Here is an 18,501-nt window from a genome sequence, read left to right as displayed (position 1 = left end):
CTCACAATTTAGTGGCGTTCTTGATGGAATTTCGCTTTGGTACAACTCTGCACGGCGCTTTGTGCAGCTTCAGACTTCTCTACACGCTAACAAGTAAACAAATATCCTCATTCCAGTCACATATTTCGTTTGGCACCAGATGTGGCTGTACTGTCGCTGGTTAGTGTACCTGTGGTAGCGAGTGTAATGCTGGTCGGGGCTGAGGGATTCCTCCAGCCCCGAGGCTGCCCTGTCCGGCGGGGACGGGGTTACTTGTTTGAACTCAGGATACGTTCTGATGTAACACAACAGACCGGCGTAGGGATTCCTTTAAGCCGTGGAGCCTCGTTCGGTTTTAGCAATTTCAGCTATTGTTTTATTTTACACTCACTTTCAATTAATATTAACTGTTAATTTGAAAACAGAACTCTTGTTTTTCATATGAGAATTAGTACATGGGTCAACACACTTCAGCTACTCTATTTGCTTCTTGCAGGAAGTTAATACAACACCAAAAACAGAGCGATGGCAGACTTCAGGAAGAAGAAACTGATGTACGTCTTCCACGTATTCTTCGGTGAGTCATCTGGCATAATTATTGATTGTATACAACAAAATTGCTACAATTACCCGCATAATTACTTCATTATTGGTACAACTGAAGCTTACGAAATGACAAATTTTCTGGTCACAACAGATAATTTCTTTTTCATGCGGCACCTACTTTCACACACGGGGACGTACTGAAAAGTAAAGCCCTCGAATTTGTCGTGTGAAAATGCTTGATCCTTTTTTTAAACTAAATAAACGTTACGAAAATTTTTAAAACCAAAAAAAACGTAATTAATGTTCCTTATCTTTATTTTCTGTATCTACATACTTTAAGCCCTCTACCACGAAAGGGCATGGAATTATACCGCGTAACATCGTGGTGCGAAACGTAACTCTGTCGGTGCGTGAGAAACAACGTGTTGTAATCGGGTTTTGACTTTAAAGCCTTTGTCCACACATGGATCAGCCTCACCTAATGCACGATAACGCCAGACCACACACGATCGCAGCCTTATCTGCAGCTTTTCGATGCCTCGGGTTCACCGTCGTCGATCACCCTCCACACAGCTCCAACTCGGCCCCATCAGGTTTTCATCTCTTTCCAAAACTTACGAACACCTTCGAGGAGCTCACTTTGACAGTGACGAAGCGGTGCACGCAGAGGTGAGGTCGTGGTTCCGTCAACAAGGTCAGGCACTCTACAGTGACGGTATCAACAAAGTGGTCTCTCGTTGGGAGAAATGCGTTCGTCGCCAGGGTGACTATGTTGAGAAATAAATATGTACACGTGAAGAAGAAACATGTAGAATGTTAGCAACGTTTGGTTTACTAAAAAGCCTACATAATGTTTACATAAAAAATTGTAAGGCATTACTATTCACCTCTTTCTCGTGTTACTGTAGTGAATGCCCTCCGTCTCGATGTTATAAATACTCATGTTCATAGTTTCAGTGTAATAAAAATTCTCTACTTCCTACCACCTTCCTTAGCGACAACCTATTCCGCTCTTATTTACTGAAAGTCTCAGTTTACCTCTCTGTTATTACTTAAATCTGCCTCCACGCATATCGCAACATTTACTGTTTCTGATTTTAGCTTTCTCATTGCATTAATAATTTTAGCTTTTCGTTGAACTGTAATGCCCTTTCGAAATTTCGCCTCGGTCTTCTTCACAGGTTGTTGAATGTACAGGTGACATAATATCGCAGATCAGCTACAACCCTGTACAAGTCCCTTCTCAAACAATGCTTCCCTGTCTTGCCTCTCAACTCTTACAACTGCCATCTAGTTTTTGTACGAGTTGTAAAAACCCATCCGCTCCCTGCATTTTATCCTTGTTGCATTCAGATTTTCAAATAGTGTATTCCATCAGCATTGTGAAAACTTTCACTAAATCTGCAAATACCTCGCTAGTTACAGTATCTCTCTGGAACCCAAACTGATCATCCACGAGGTCGGCTTCTACCTGTTTTTCCATTCCTCTGTAAATAATCTTTTTGATTATTTTCCAAGCGTGAGTAATCATATTGATAATTCAATACTGTTCACAACTATCAGCAACTGCCTCTTTTAGAATCGGTATTAATTAATTGTTGAAGCGTGTTGGTATTTCTCCTCACTCATACATCTGTCACACTATCTGGAATAATTCAGCCGTGTCTCCCAGGCATCTCAGCATCTCTGAGGGAGCTTCGTCTGGTTCAGGGACCTTGGTCGACTTAGGTCTTTCGGAGCTCCGTAAAATACCTGCCACAGCATCATACCTATCATTTCATCTGCGTGTACTTGCTCTTCCCTTTCTATGTGGTTGGGTCCCAGTTCATTGGCCTTGGACAGCAGGTCTCTATACAGGAGGAAACCACAAAAACGCCACACGTCACCACGCCTAATACAGTGCAGGGAAACCGTTGGCATTCGAAACATCTTTCCATGACCTCAGGGTGCATAAATACAGGTCCTGCATGGTTTTCAAGTCGATTTTATGCCATTCCTCCCGGAAAATATAGGCAAGTTGAGACTGAGAGGAATATCGTTCACGCACTCTTCTCTCAAAAGCAGACCACAAAGGGTCAATAATATTGAGATGGGGTTAATGTGGTGGCGAGGTGAGGTGTTACGATTCATCCTCGGGCTCACATGTCAGTCCTGGAGGGTGGGAGAGGTGTGGACATGGGCCGTGTCGTCTTGGGACGCAGCACCGCCATTGGGGAACAAAATGGTCAAACGATCCTTGGCAGTAGTAGGACCGTGGAGAGAGTGACCACGTGGCCCACGGAATACCGCGATGTGGGTGTCCACGTCATCAGCCAACCCTACAGTGCTGCACACGTGGGACGTAATCTCGACCAGAAGTTGGAAGCAGTGTGGACCGAGTGTCGGACGAGCACACATTCTCCCGTTGCTCCACACTCCAGTATGAGTTCAGTCCTCGTTGTTTCGGTACTGACAGCGTTTGCGAGTGCGATATTCAGCTTTTGCAGCAGTCGGACCGTTGTTTTACATCGCAATTTGTCACAACATTGGCACTAGACGCAATAAAAGAATCTTCTAAAATGCGGGATTTCGTAGAGTTGTCATCAAGGGGGAAGGGGCGAGGAAATAAAGGAAGAGTAATCTTGAGTAAGTGGAAAGAAGTTTGGTTTCGTGCTTAGCAAATATAGCCACAGCTACTGAGAAATACAGCTTGAAGCATCTCATTTTGCCTCTTTTTTCCAGATGTCAACAGGAGCGGCACGATTGACAAGAAGGATTTTGAGATGGCCATTGAGGTAATTATATTTTATTTATATGTGCTGAAGAATTTTCTGCTCCAGTCAAGGGGATATTGTCAAAAGTTTTGAAATTAATCACCAATCTGACATGAACCAAGTAATTATAAATATCAATATAACAGTAGTAGAAGTTATAAGCGATCTACATCCGAGGGTCACTATTAAAGTTAACCTGTAGCAAACAGTAACGAGACTAAACTCTTGGGCGTGTGGTTCCAGAATAACATCAAGTGGAGCATGCACGTTGTAGATGCTAACGCAAATTTGAGTAAAGGTCATTATATTCTAAGGATCTTGAAAATCTGCACAAATAAGCAGATGTTTGTGGTTCACTAACTGATATAAAAAAAGGCTACGTATCGTATGGGGCTAAAATTGCACAACAAGCGTGCAAAGCCATTTTGGTTTTTGTTTCGGTAGATGTTAGCAGATCCCTTTTCGCAACGTGTAACTCAAGTCATGCCAAACAAACAAACGCTGCTCGTAACGTCTCTCACGTGACGCAGAGTAACGACAGGAGACGTTTTAGCGCGCCCATTGGATAGACCGGAGGAAGCCGAGCACAGTGACTTGTGGACTATCCCGAATAACATTTTGTCCAGAAAGAAATTTTGATTAGCTGCAGGGAAAGATCAGCCAGCATTACTTGTAACTTTGTTCGTTACGAACCCATGAAGGGCTGTGCGTCTTTTGTAAATAGCAACCTATTTCCTTTGGTATTCCCTCTGCTCAATAGCTGTTCAAAACTGTACCACAGTCTACCGTTCACGTAAACATGACGTTGTGATCAACGCAACCTAACGCCGACTTTGCTCTGCCAACACACTGTGCAAGTATGTGATGTAAAGCAACTCGTACATTTTCCGGAGTTGACAAGTAAACGAATCGAAACAGAAGGGAAATACACTCCAGTCATTTAGTCAGCCCTCTCCAGTTGAAGGTTTGTCTGACAAGAATCTCCAACAACGAAGAGATGGTAGTAATGCTACTCACCTACAGAGAAAGTAAGTTAGCTGGACAGTAACAACAATGTTTTCTTGTCTGTAATACGGATTCACAACTGCAGTTCACACTTGTACAGACAACTAACTGATAAGCAACTCCACAAGAGCAGAACTGGACCGAAACAAAACCTGGCCATTCGGACTCACCAACTCACTGACTTGAACTTTTGAATTCTGGCTGTCAGCTGACTCTAGTTTTGTGCAAAATCTCTGTTTAAGGATGGGTGGGTGGGAGATACTACAAAGCTGTAATATGTGAGGCTTTTACATTTTAGATTCTAACGTAACTGTATTTGTGCAACTACGTGCTGTATCTTCTTAAATTTGTAAAATTGATTGGTACTATCTTGAGGGGTCAAAAGTTTTGGAGCACACCTGGAACCACAAAAAGCACCCATGAATGATTTGGAAACTCTTAAATTTGTAACTGCAGTATTTCCGAAACCAACATGTTATTCTAGCAAAGTTATATATTTTTGGATAGAGCAAGTTAGGTGACTCAAAACTATAAACTTAAATTTCCAAAAGATTACATCTTAAAATTGAAAAATTCTAGAGTACAGTAAATTTGAGTCGCAATAACTTTCGAAACAGCAAGTTTTGGGTAAACATAAAACGTTTGTTTCAATGAGGAGAATGAAGTATTTATTGTAATGCACTACTAGGAGAATCGATTATAGTCAGGGTTGAATTGATAAGAGTTTGAGGTGAATCATAAAGTTAGAAAATTGCATTACAGAAATAGTATAGAAAATGTATCTGCATGAACTATTAACACTATTGTCATCAGGTGTCTGTCCTGAATGGCAGTTGAAAACACAAACTTTATGTAAGAATCCGGAGATTTCGTATATTCAAGTTACAGCATTTTTTTAGTTTCTCTGGCAATTCAGGAGACATCAGCTTGAAAACTACAACAGGTAGAGGAAAATTTTGTGTCTACATATCAACAAACAGAGTGTCACTGCGAGTTTCGATAGGTGATACGCATTGTGGCATAGGTGCACTGTGGGCTATGCACGCCAGAACGAGTAAACCAATCATTTGCTCCATATGGTCACATTGAATAAAAAAAGAAAGGTCACGCCGCAGACAGGCAACCCAACAAAAACTCATCAAAAGTGGGCTGTCATCATGCCTTCCCACGCAATCTGTGACAGCAAGACGGAGGAGATTGACATCTGTCGCATCACAAATGGTGGCCATATACACAGCGTGTAAGGCGAGTTAGAAACTTGGAGACACACTATATTCACTTACAAGTGTCTATTTTCTGTACATCTTGTTCTTTTTACGGCAGTTGACATCTGAAACCCCGGAAGTACTTATCAGTGACACTATTCAGAGTAGAAAACAGAAAAGGATAGTAGTCGTTATTTGAGGGGTAGGTTTTGGTGAGCGGAGGTGTTGCACCAGAGGTGGGCAGGTGGGTGTGACCACAGCTGTGCCGTGTTCCAGAAAATCTGCCACAGCCGCGGCTGGCCCGAGGGCAGCGCGGAGCAGCAGAAGACGCGGGGCGCCCTGCTGGAGGTGTGGCAGGCTCTGCAGCAGAGGGCGGACGCCGACAGCGACGGGGAGGTGAGTAGGCTGGAGGCTGGGGGCTGGAGGCTGGGGGCTGGAGGCTCCAAAGCAAAGCGCACAGGCCAGGTGGGGGGCGGGTCTTGCCCTTGTGTATCAACACCGTCTAGTAGGCCATGCCACTCACCAACAACCACATTATTGTCCGAGTGAGGCCATACCTGTTATTCTGTCACGCCTTTGATCCCAATTTTTTCTAATTAAAAACCTCTGATCACCTTTCCCATTTTCTACAATACCTGAGTATCTCAGAATAATAAAAATGTTGAAATAAACAGTACCTGTTTTTCTAAAAAAACTATTTATTAAAAATAAAAATGTTAGCACTGCTGCTGTGGTAAACTGACATGTCGGTTTTTAACATGAGTTATTAGTAAAAAGTAAAAAAATAGCCAAGACTGTACAAATCCCGAAAAACAGCGATTATTTATAACTTAAATACCGTCATCGCTCTCGACGGGTCAGTTTTCGCATCTCGTGCTGCAACTAATTTCTGTCCGCTTCTGGAATTTCCGGGGCTGCGCAGTGTATAGCCATCTTGTAAGTGAGATATTCTGTAACACTCTTCGTTCTTTCTCTCTTTGTGTCTATTGGTCTTCCGACAAACATGTCACATAATTTACTATCTGATGTTTCGGGCATGGTCGCAACTGTTCCATGTAGTTGACTACACCTGTCTGTGTTAACTGTTTGTTTTGTGTCCACACGTTGATAGCTGACATGCTGGCCAGGAGAATACAAATACTGATGACTTGTTAATGCTACTAGTACGAGTACCTGCAGGTACTAACCGGTCTAGAAAAAACATATTACTCCTAACAGCTGTAGCTACTAGGTTGCCAGTGATGTAAACACTGATGTAATGTTTTGCAGAATGCTGCGACATGGGTAGTTATCCCCCAAACATCCTGTGTATGGTCAGTTGGAGCGTTGATTTGAGGAAAGGGGCCAAACAGCAGGCCATCGGCCCAATCATGCTAGGGGAAGATGGGGAAGGAATTCGGCAGTGCTCTCTCACACTAACCATCGCGGCTTTTACCTGTAGCGATTTAGGGAAATCACAGAAAACGTAAATGGGGATGATCGGACACGTGTAGAATCGTTGTTCTCCTGGATATGAGTCCTGTGTGTTAACCTTCTCGCCCCCCCTCTCGGTCCCTGTATATGGTTTCTTCCATTTAACTTTTTGCCAATATGAACACTGACGTATTTGAAATTTTCTACCGTATTTATTATTTCTTTCTTGATGCACTAGATTAAAAGGAAGTGTTGTCTTTCTGACAGTACAAAACCTAATGAACTACATTTTTCAAAGCTTAAATCTAGGCCTATTTTGCGAAATCAGTCAGTAGCTTTCACAAAAAATTCGTTTACTGTTTTCACAATGTATGCTTCTTTGCTCATCTTCACAACAGTGCTTGCATTGCCTACAAATACCAACACGCATTAACTTGGAAACGTGTGCAGTAGCCGATATTTCTAACAAGCGGTGGCAGCAAAACTAATTTTCGTCACACGGAGAAGTCACAGTCGTTTTCCCCATTTGTTTACCACTGGCCACTGATTGCCTGGCGTGTGCCCACTGGCAGGTGAGCGAGGCGGAGTGGATCCAGATGTGGGACGACTTCGCCAAGGGCGGCGACTCGGCGCTCCACTGGCAGAGCCGCTACCGGGACTTCATGTTCCAGCACGTCGACGCCTCAGGTACAGTAGCGGGCTGGACGAGTCCACGGAGAAGGTTCCTCCAGTAGAACCCTTCTTTCTTGCATTATAATTGTGATGCTAATAATATGGATAGAAGCTGGAGTAATGAATTAAAATTTGTGCCTAAGTCAGGTCTTGAACCCAGGTCGTCCGCTTACTAGACACAGTGCTAACCACTACATGGCTGTGACACTATGGCTCACACCAAAGGACACACTGCACTAGTCCAAGGCTCTCCCTAACACAAACGCGAAGTCACACCTTCTGCACTGGTGTGGCGGTTGGCACATCTGCGTGTAAGTGGGAGACCCGGTTTCAAGTCCTGGTGTTGGCAAAAAATTTTAACTCTTTACTTCAGCCCCTATCGCTATCGAAGATAAAGTTGAGACTCATATGTCTGCAGGAAACTGTAATTTAATCAGTTATCAATACGTCATACCTTATAACTTTCACAAAACATGCATCATCCTAGACATAAAAATCTTGATTACTTTTGAATACACTATGGGAGTGACAGTGATCAATGTGTTACAAATATTTACTATTAAAAAGAGTCTTGATCACGATTTATTTATTAAGGTGACCGGTTTCGACCACTACTGTGGTCATCTTCAGACCATTGAGTAGGAACCTCAATCTGCTGGAGAATCACTCAGTGCAAAATTGTTAAGGCTTTCGTGGCCACTTGTTGACAAACTGCCTATTCTGTCTCGGGTTCTTCGGCTGACGTTCATCTAATGATTTTTCTGACGTTTCGCCAGCACGAGTGGCTGGTATTGTCAAAGCTTCACCCTCCATTGCCGGTGGTGAACTGTAGGCGAGCTCGCGGCCGCAGACTATATGTACCTGGCGCGCCAACGTCCGAGGGCTTCTCCGCGGTCATTTCCGGTGCGGTTCTCCTCTTGCTAGCTGTGACGGTCGTTCGCTGCAGTACGGGAAGCCAGGATCCGTTTACCTTAAGGCTTTCCTCTTTCTTGTTGAAACTGTTCGCGTGTTTTTGGATTTCTACAGCTTCTCTGAACAAGCGCGTGTGCTAGTGCTTCTCTACAGCCAGAACTTCCGTGTCGGCGAATTTTATTACGTGGTCGGTCTCATTCAGTGCGTGCTCTGCCACGGCCGATTTCTCCATCTGCCCCAACCTGCAATGTCGCTTATGCTCTTTGATCCTGGTGTTAATGGGTCGTCTAGTCATTCCGACATAAACTTTTCCGCATGTGCAAGGTATACGGTATATTCCCGACATTGCAAGTGGGTCTCTTTTCTCCTTCGCCGATCTAAGACACTCTTTGATCTTCCTTGTCGGTTTGAAAATCGTCTTTACGCTGTGTTTGCGCAATATACGGCCGATTCTGTCCGTCACTCTGGGAATGTATGGCAGAGAGGCCGTACCCGACATATTGGCACTGCCTGCCGATAAGGGGAACGCGACCGTCGTAATGAAGACCGAAGATTATGAGCAAAAGATCCGAGACCTATTAGATCCGACGACGTACCGAAAACTAAGCGCAGATCCGACGCAACGTATCACTCGGAATACGAATCGATTAATCAAGGCGTCTTCTCTGCCGGCGGACATACAGAGAAACCTGCGCAACACAGAAGCCCTACCACCTCGGCTGTATGGAATACCCAAGATCCATAAGAACAACGTTCCACTGAGACCGATCTTTAGCGCTCCTGGCGCACCAACGTATAAACTGGCGAAACACTTGGCCTCTCTGCTCCAGCCACACGTGGGAAAGACCGACACATACATTAAGGACTCAGGACATTTCATTGAGAAGCTGAAGAAACTGAAACTTGCGCCAAACGACATCCTGGTCAGTTTTGATGTTGTTTCGTTATTTACGAAAGTACCACACAGCGACGCTCTGGAGCACATCGGTTCCATGTTCCCGCAAGACATCAAAAAGCTCTTCCATGCATGTCTCACCACGAGCTATTTCACGTGGAATGGCGATTTCTACGAACAGCTGGAAGGCGTCGCCATGGGTAGTCCTCTCAGTCCAGTGGTGGCCAACTTCTTCATGGAACAATTCGAAGCACAGGCACTGGACTCGGCGACTTGCAAACCTAAGGTGTGGTACAGGTACGTCGATGATACTTTCGTGGTGTGGAGCCATGGTGAAGAACAGCTCGGTGAATTCCTGAGGCACTTGAACAGCCTCCATGCCAACATAACATTTACCATGGAAGTAGAAAAGGACAAGAAACTGCCATTTCTAGATGTGCTGGTCACAAGGGACGGCGAAAACCTGGGACACAGCGTGTATCGATAACCGACACACACGGACCGATATCTGCACAAACTGTCAAACCACCACCCGAGCCAGAAAAGAGGCACGATTAGTACGCTCGTAACGAGAGCAGGACGAATATGTGAGCCTCAACACCTCGAACGAGAAATGCAACACCTGGAAACTGTTCTGAGGAGCAATGGGTAGTCCACAAATTACATTAGAAGTGTAACAGAGACAGACACTCGGCGAAGTAAGGAACCAGAAAAAGAAATGTCGGGTACGGCCTTTCTGCCATACATTCCCAGAGTGACGGACAGAATCGGCCGTATATTTCGCAAACACGGCGTAAAGACGATTTTCAAACCGACAAGGAAGATCAAAGAGTGTCTTAGATCGGCGAAGGAGAAAAGAGACCCACTTGCAATGTCGGGAATATACCGTATACCTTGCACATGCGGAAAAGTTTATGTCGGAATGACTAGACGATCCATTAACACCAGGATCAAAGAGCATAAGCGACATTGCAGGTTGGGGCAGATGGAGAAATCGGCCGTGGCAGAGCACGCACTGAATGAGACCGACCACGTAATAAAATTCGCCGACACGGAAGTTCTGGCTGTAGAGAAGCACTATCACACGCGCTTGTTCAGAGAAGCTGTAGAAATCCAAAAACACGCGAACAGTTTCAACAAGAAAGAGGAAAGCCTTAAGGTAAACGGATCTTGGCTTCCAGTACTGCAGCGAACGACCGTCGCAGGTAGCAAGAGGAGAACCGCACCGGAAATGACCGCGGAGAAGCCCTCGGACGTTGGCGCGCCAGGTACATATAGTCTGCGGCCGCGAGCTCGCCTCCAGTTCACCACCGGCAATGGAGGGTGAAGCTTTGACAATGCCAGCCACTCGTGCTGGCGAAACGTCAGAATAATCATTAGATGAACGTCGGCCGAAGAACCCGAGACAGAAACCAATAGGCAGTTTGTCAATCACTCAGTGGTCTCAATGGTCTGAAGATGACCATAGTAATGGTCGAAACCGGTCAAATTAATAAATGAATTGATGAATTGTGATCAAGTCTGTTTTTAATAGTAAATATAAAAATCTTGGATGAGTAAAACAATCATAAAATCCAACTTTCCCCACAAGCTACGTACCTGTGTATCATAATGTTTACCTTTCTGCAAATTATACAAAAGATTTCATGTACCTCAGCAATGCTTCAGTATCTGTGTCTTGGGATGACTTTTTACCATTAATTACAGCTACAATTCGCAGAATTGTAGGAGAAAGATGTAGGACCAAATTTGAATCTTATGTGTCTTAGTGCGGAAAAATGACGGGCTCTTATGAAAGGCAGCCTTTAATTCTTTTGCCTTGTGGAAAGTGAAAATTGTAAATAACAATTAATTTTAGTACTTATATTATTTTTGGTGAACTTGAAGATGCTTTGCAGTTACTAATTACATCTTCTTGACCAGGGGTCCCAGGTGGGTTGGTATATGTGCAAATTAAAGAACGAATTTCTATTTAATCCACTATAATTGCTCTTCCACTCACATATTCTAAAACAAAATCTCTCCACAGAAAATACATTTACAAGAACTGACACAAGACTAGTTCTTCACTAACAAATGATACATTATGAACAGTTTAGACATCTTGAAGCAATGTAACAAAAAACACCTAACTAGCATGCCGTCAGTCTTTCTATACACTATTTTCTCGTGCAAATCTTCGACAAGGACAAACATATCAAATTACTAACAACTTTCTAAACAAAACTGAATTAAGATAAATGTAGATATATTGTGACATTAAAATTGAAATGTAAGAAAACTATAGTTTCAGTTTTTTAATTAACTTCTCATTTAAAATCTAAACTTCGCAGAATGCATGGTGTAATTACAAAGGTTAAAAGTTATACATGTTCCTTTCTTAAATAAATTGTTTGGTTCAATTAAATGGCATTTTTGTATTCCGCAAAGTGATAACTAAAAATTTGTAAGAAATTTGTATGTATAAAAATTTAGATTAAATTTTTTGCAGATTTGTAGTTCATCTTATCGCAAATACATCCAATTGGTAATATCATATAAATTAAAATTCTGCCCTTTTATGTGTTAGCTTCTTCCAAATGAAATAATAGGATATCCATCTTGGCTTGAGAAATACTATATTTATGTATTGTGCAAAATTATAGCTGAAAGGATCGCTCAAATGAGCTGTGGATGGGTGTGGTTATGGTATCTTGAGTGCAATTTGTCGTTGTATTTGGCCCTTGTATTACGATTTTCGCCATTTTATCGGTGTGTTACGTAGGAAAAAGTTGCCTACCGTACAATGAAAGTAATTTCATTTCCGTAGCTGCACAAACAATAAATAATCTCAGATTGTCAATGTACCTGATTTTCTGTGTAACATGTACTTCTTTGGAGCTGACAGTTGCCACCTTTTCCTTTTCACAGGTGACGGGAGTATCGACCTGGACGAGTTCGTCAAAGTCTACACCAGCTACGGCATCTCAGCAGACGAGTGCAAGAACGCCTTCAGCAAGTTCACCAACGTAAGTTTGGTTCCGACGACAACAAGTGAGGCAGTAGAATAGCCTACTGCACCCACAGCGGCTTAGCTCTGGAACCAGAGGGGAGGACACAGTAGCTCACTCTCACTGCTCTTCATCACTTGTAAGGCGCTCTGTGAAGGCGTCTCATAAAGCAGTCTGAACGTTATGTCCGATAATGTGCTTGTTACAACATAAAGGAATTGATGTAGGTTTCACCACAGGCTGTAGGGGTTAACACATTACAGGCGACACTCGTTGTTGACACTGTTAGTAGTGTAGAGTGTAGACTGTCTTCAGAAATGAACAGCTGTAGCTGAATGGTCGCATGTCACCGTTTTATACATTCAACCTCCAGACCCAGTTTGCTAGCAGGCTACCCCCAGCAGCTATGAAGTCGACCGTTCAGTCCCAAAACGCGGTTGCCAGAACAGGCTGTCTTTGTTGGAATTTTCACGACTCGAGTGAAGATGGTCAGATACAGTGTGAGGCATATACTTATTCTGTTATTCTTTTTTTTTTTAAATAAAAAACTGTTTATTGTACTCCTGCACAAGTATGACGCTTCCCTCCGCTGGACCCTTTAAAACAGTTTACTAACTAGGTGCCAAACCTTGACAACAAAAACCATTTCATCTGCTTAAACGAACTCATAGAACAAGTTAAATCTGTTAAAAGTAGTAGTCCTCTTCTCTTATATGCAAGATGCTCAATCCCGTTAGTGATCAATTATGAAACTTGATGGATTTCTAGTTTTCTTATAACCTATCTTTCAAGTGCCTCTACTCTGTTGAGATTATGGGCCATCATTAAGGACTCAAATACACAGAAAGAAACCATTGTCAACATCGTGATATAGCGTTCTGTATTTGTACTTCTATAGATGCCTTTCTTGTTGTAGATATTTTGATTTGACCACTTGCACCTTTCATTTCACTACATCTTACATCTGTTGTAAACTGTTATCTGTTCTTTTTTATTCTTATCTTTATTTTTTATACCTGTATTAACCATTTTATCATTAATGTGAATTTGAACACACAGAAACAAACACACAAATGTTATGCCGAGACTGAATTTCGTGTGTCTCTTACAGAATCAGACTGTGAAGGTTACACCACAAGTCTTCGAGAAGCTGTGGAGTGAGTTCTTCTCTTCAACGGACCCTCAAGCTCCAGGAAACTTCATCTTTGGCAAAACTTCATTCGATTAGGCTTCTGTAGGAAGTGAGACAGAGGAAGAGGGAAAATGATGATGGAGGAGGGATGAGAAGACAAAGCATACGGAAATGGCCCTCTCTTATGTATGTGCACAGCTGAAGATCCACTAATCCCAGTGTCGGCAGTTACTGCTCTGCTGTTATATGTTATGAGGGACAGCAATGGTATCCATATGTGTGCATTGATCACTAGGCAAGGTCACCTGTTTAGCTGCCTCCTCCACACGTCCATGGCCCAAACTCCATTATCTCCATGCAACAAAGACCAAAGGCCTGTAATCCTATACAAAGTATCACTGTTGTTTTCGTTCTGTTATCAAAGTTATGTTCACCATGTAAGTTCCTCACACACACTCTGTTAACTTTATATGGACCTGTCACATAATTCTTCCTCAAGTTCCTCTGTTAAAATGAAATTGTATTTTTACAAATATGCCAGATAACTGTTTTATTTCATGTAAGAGAGTGGTACAGATTATGAAGCACTTTATACTGAGCAATATTTTGTATTCATATGAGATGTTGAAAGTAAAGGAAAGACATTGGCAAACAAATATGATTTCCGTTCCTGTTACCATACCCATAAAATTAAACATTAGATAAGTCTCATGTGTTTTACCCAAAGATACCACACAGACAGATTTACAAGGTAATATGGACGCCTTGAAAGGAATAATTCGATTCTAGAACTGGTCTTTCGGGTTAGCTATCACACACTGACATACTTCTCATTTCTTTAACGTTTCTGTGATGTTTCTGTGAATATCTTGAGATGGCGTGATGTTTGTGTGACGAGAGGTGGCTACACTGATCTACCGTCACATCAGATGTCTGACTTAACCGACCCCCAGACTGGTGCCCGCTCAGATGGTGCGTCCACAGCAGCACTCGCAGACAGTGTGTCTCCCAGAGGAGGGTAAGCCTCAGGCATGATTTGGTCCAGATTCAGAAACCATCACTCACTTAAAACAAAGTTCACCCTCTGTACACACGATGTCCTGAGACCTATGCAAGACACTCCAAGGTTCCTGGAAAAAATTCGACACTTTAGTCCATGAAAAGTGGTCTAAACACAGAGAATAGTTTCACAAGAAACGTGGCTGGTTCAAAGACTTCTTGCATGTTAGAATCCAGTACATTGTCTTGGACAATAAGAGTTGGTCAGCGACAAAGATAATTATGGAATTTACAGGTTTTCAGAGCCAGTGGCTCTTTTTTCTGGCAGAAGAGTCGAAGGAAAGGAAAAGAGGTGACGGAAAAAGACTAGATAGGTATAGGAAAAGTGGTACAGTCTTTCCTTCTCATCCCGTCCGGTGCCTCTGACTTGGATCAGGGTTCTGGGTGACTTTTCTGAATTGTACCCTTTTCCTAAACATCTCCAGTCATCTTACTTCTCCCTTCTTCCCTACCCTACAAGGAGACACTGGTTCCGAAATCTTGTAAAAATTAAAACTTTTTGTGTGTGTGTTCTGCTGTCACGACGTGACATTATCAACAATTGATAATTTTTGTTGTTATAATGAAGCATTAGTATGACAGAAGCAAGCAGTGAACAACACATACACGTATAATATCATCTGTCAAATAGAATTAGAAAATTTAGTTCAAAAACAGTCTAGGCTAATTCTAGACTTATACTGTCTACTTGTCAAAAGACGACGAAATACACTCCTGGAAATGGAAAAAAGAACACATTGACCCCGGTGTGTCAGACCCACCATACTTGCTCCGGACACTGCGAGAGGGCTGTACAAGCAATGATCACACGCACGGCACAGCGGACACACCAGGAACCGCGGTGTTGGCCGTCGAATGGCGCTAGCTGCGCAGCATTTGTGCACCGCCGCCGTCAGTGTCAACCAGTTTGCCGTGGCATACGGAGCTCCATCGCAGTCTTTAACACTGGTAGCATGCCGCGACAGCGTGGACGTGAACCGTATGTGCAGTTGACGGACTTTGAGCGAGGGCGTATAGTGGGCATGCGGGAGGCCGGGTGGACGTACCGCCGAATTGCTCAACACGTGGGGCGTGAGGTCTCCACAGTACATCGATGTTGTCGCCAGTGGTCGGCGGAAGGTGCACGTGCCCGTCGACCTGGGACCGGACCGCAGCGACGCACGGATGCACGCCAAGACCGTAGGATCCTACGCAGTGCCGCAGGGGACCGCACCGCCACTTCCCAGCAAATTAGGGACACTGTTGCTCCTGGGGGATCGGCGAGGACCATTCGCAACAGTCTCCATGAAGCTAGGCTACGGTCCCGCACACCGTTAGGCCGTCTTCCGCTCACGCCCCAACGTCGTGCAGCCCGCCTCCAGTGGTGTCGCGACAGGTGTGAATGGAGGGACGAATGGAGACGTGTCGTCTTCAGCGATGAGAGTCGCTTCTGCCTTGGTGCCAATTATGGTCGTATGCGTGTTTGGCGCCGTGCAGGTGAGCGCCACAATCAGGACTGCATACGACCGAGGCACACAGGGCCAACACCCGGCATCATGGTGTGGGGAGCGATCTCCTATACTGGCCGTACACCACTGGTGATCGTCGAGGGGACACTGAATAGCGCACGGTACATCCAAACCGTCATCGAACCCATCGTTCTACCATTCCTAGACCGGCAAGGGAACTTGCTGTTCCAACAGGACAATGCACGTCCGCATGTATCCCGTGCCACCCAACGTGCTCTAGAAGGTGTAAGTCAACTACCCTGGCCAGCAAGATCTCCGGATCTGTCCCCCATTGAGCATGTTTGAGACTGGATGAAGCGTCGTCTCACGCGGTCTGCACGTCCAGCACGAACGCTGGTCCAACTGAGGCGCCAGGTGGAAATGGCATGGCAAGCCGTTCCACAGGACTACATCCAGCATCTCTACGATTGTCTCCATGGGAGAATAGCAGCCTGCATTGCTGCGAAAGGTGGATATACACTGTACTAGTGCCGACATTGTGCATGCTCTGTTGCCTGTGTCTATGTGCCTGTGGTTCTGTCAGTGTGATCATGTGATGTATCTGACCCCAGGAATGTGTCAATAAAGTTTCCCCTTCCTGGGACAATGAATTCACGGTGTTCTTATTTCAATTTCCAGGAGTGTATTTTATCAAGTCATCACATGCAAGTGATGACGATCCAGGTTTAAGAGTTACTCAGTCTGTTGACTGACATTATGGGAAATAAAGTAGTGTCCTCGTCATCGCCAACCTCAACGCAACATATTGAGAATGGAGGTTTCAACGGAGTAAACCCAAGTAGAGGAGGCTTTGTCCAATTTGTTACAAACTGCAACACAACAACTTCGTTCTCAGAGGACAACTACGATACCAATAAGTTCAGTCTAACCGTAGATTATACCTTACGAATCAATGCTATTGAAAATATACACTCCTGGAAATTGAAATAAGAACACCGTGAATTCATTGTCCCAGGAAGGGGAAACTTTATTGACACATTCCTGGGGACAGATACATCACATGATCACACTGACAACCACAGGCACATAGACACAGGCAACAGAGCATGCACAATGTTGGCACTAGTACAGTGTATATCCACCTTTCGCAGCAATGCAGGCTGCTATTCTCCCATGGAGACGATCGTAGAGATGCTGGATGTAGTCCTGTGGAACGGCTTGCCATGCCATTTCCACCTGGCGCCTCAGTTGGATCAGCGTTCGTGCTGGACGTGCAGACCGCGTGAGACGACGCTTCATCCAGTCCCAAACATGCTCAATGGGGGACAGATCCGGAGATCTTGCTGGCCAGGGTAGTTGACTTACACCTTCTAGACCACGTTGGGTGGCACGGGATACATGCGGACGTGCATTGTCCTGTTGGAACAGCAAGTTCCCTTGCCGGTCTAGAAATGGTAGAACGATGGGTTCGATGACGGTTTGGATGTACCGTGCACTATTCAGTGTCCCCTCGACGATCACCAGTGGTGTACGGCCAGTGTAGGAGATCGCTCCCCACACCATGATGCCGGGTGTTGGCCCTGTGTGCCTCGGTCGTATGCAGTCCTGATTGTGGCGCTCACCTGCACGGCGCCAAACACGCATACGACCATCATTGGCACCAAGGCAGAAGCGACTCTCATCGCTGAAGACGACACGTCTCCATTCGTCCCTCCATTCACGCCTGTCGCGACACCACTGGAGGCGGGCTACACGATGTTGGGGCGTGAGCGGAAGACGGCCTAACGGTGTGCGGGACCGTAGCCCAGCTTCATGGAGACGGTTGCGAATGGTCCTCGCCGATACCCCAGGAGCAACAGTGTCCCTAATTTGCTGGGAAGTGGCGGTGCGGTCCCCTACGACACTGCGTAGGATCCTATGGTCTTGGCGTGCATCCGTGCGTCGCTGCGGTCCGGTCCCAGGTCGACGGGCACGTGCACCTTCCGCCGACCACTGGCGACAACATCGATGTACTGTGGAGACCTCACGCCCCACGTGTTGAGCAATTCGGCGGTACGTCCACCCGGCCTCCCGCATGCCCACTATACGCCCTCGCTCAAAGTCCGTCAACTGCACATACGGTTCACGTCCACGCTGTCGCGGCATGCTACCAGTGTTAAAGACTGCGATGGAGCTCCGTACGCCACGGCAAACTGGCTGACACTGACGGCGGCGGTGCACAAATGCTGCGCAGCTAGCGCCATTCGACGGCCAACACCGCGGTTCCTGGTGTGTCCGCTGTGCCGTGCGTGTGATCATTGCTTGTACAGCCCTCTCGCAGTGTCCGGAGCAAGTATGGTGGGTCTGACACACCGATGTCAATGTGTTCTTTTTTCCATTTCCAGGAGTGTACAAAAAATCAAGGGAATGTTTTGTGAACCAGAGTTCGTAATGGCCAAAGTTTGAATCACATGTGAATTGAGAAAAATGAAGGAAAGGAAGCAAAGTTCAAA

The 18,501-nt window shown here is 44.8% G+C and overlaps 1 protein-coding gene across 1 annotated transcript; it reads left to right on the top strand.

The window, feature by feature from the left end:
* Positions 1–504: 504 nt before the first annotated feature.
* Positions 505–13,598, top strand: LOC124719013 (calexcitin-2-like). The gene is made up of 6 exons (XM_047244679.1): positions 505–556; positions 3,247–3,299; positions 5,765–5,884; positions 7,474–7,588; positions 12,291–12,388; positions 13,482–13,598. Exons 1-6 carry the CDS (start codon positions 505–507, stop codon positions 13,596–13,598), a joined length of 555 nt encoding a protein of 184 aa, XP_047100635.1.
* The last annotated feature ends 4,903 nt before the right edge of the window (positions 13,599–18,501 follow it).

This window comes from Schistocerca piceifrons, chromosome 10 (assembly GCF_021461385.2).
Source record: "Schistocerca piceifrons isolate TAMUIC-IGC-003096 chromosome 10, iqSchPice1.1, whole genome shotgun sequence".
Lineage (NCBI taxonomy): Eukaryota > Metazoa > Arthropoda > Insecta > Orthoptera > Acrididae > Schistocerca > Schistocerca piceifrons.
The sequence above is the reverse complement of the archived record's forward strand: the minus strand, read 5'-3'. Positions and strand labels throughout refer to the sequence as shown.

Coding starts and splice junctions, on each gene's coding strand:
- LOC124719013 (XM_047244679.1), top strand. CDS start 505: ATGGCAGACTTCAGGAAGAAGAAACTGATGTACGTCTTCCACGTATTC. Junction 3,300..5,764: donor ATTTTGAGATGGCCATTGAG/GTAATTATATTT, acceptor GCCGTGTTCCAG/AAAATCTGCCACAGCCGCGG. Junction 7,589..12,290: donor CCAGCACGTCGACGCCTCAG/GTACAGTAGCGG, acceptor TCCTTTTCACAG/GTGACGGGAGTATCGACCTG.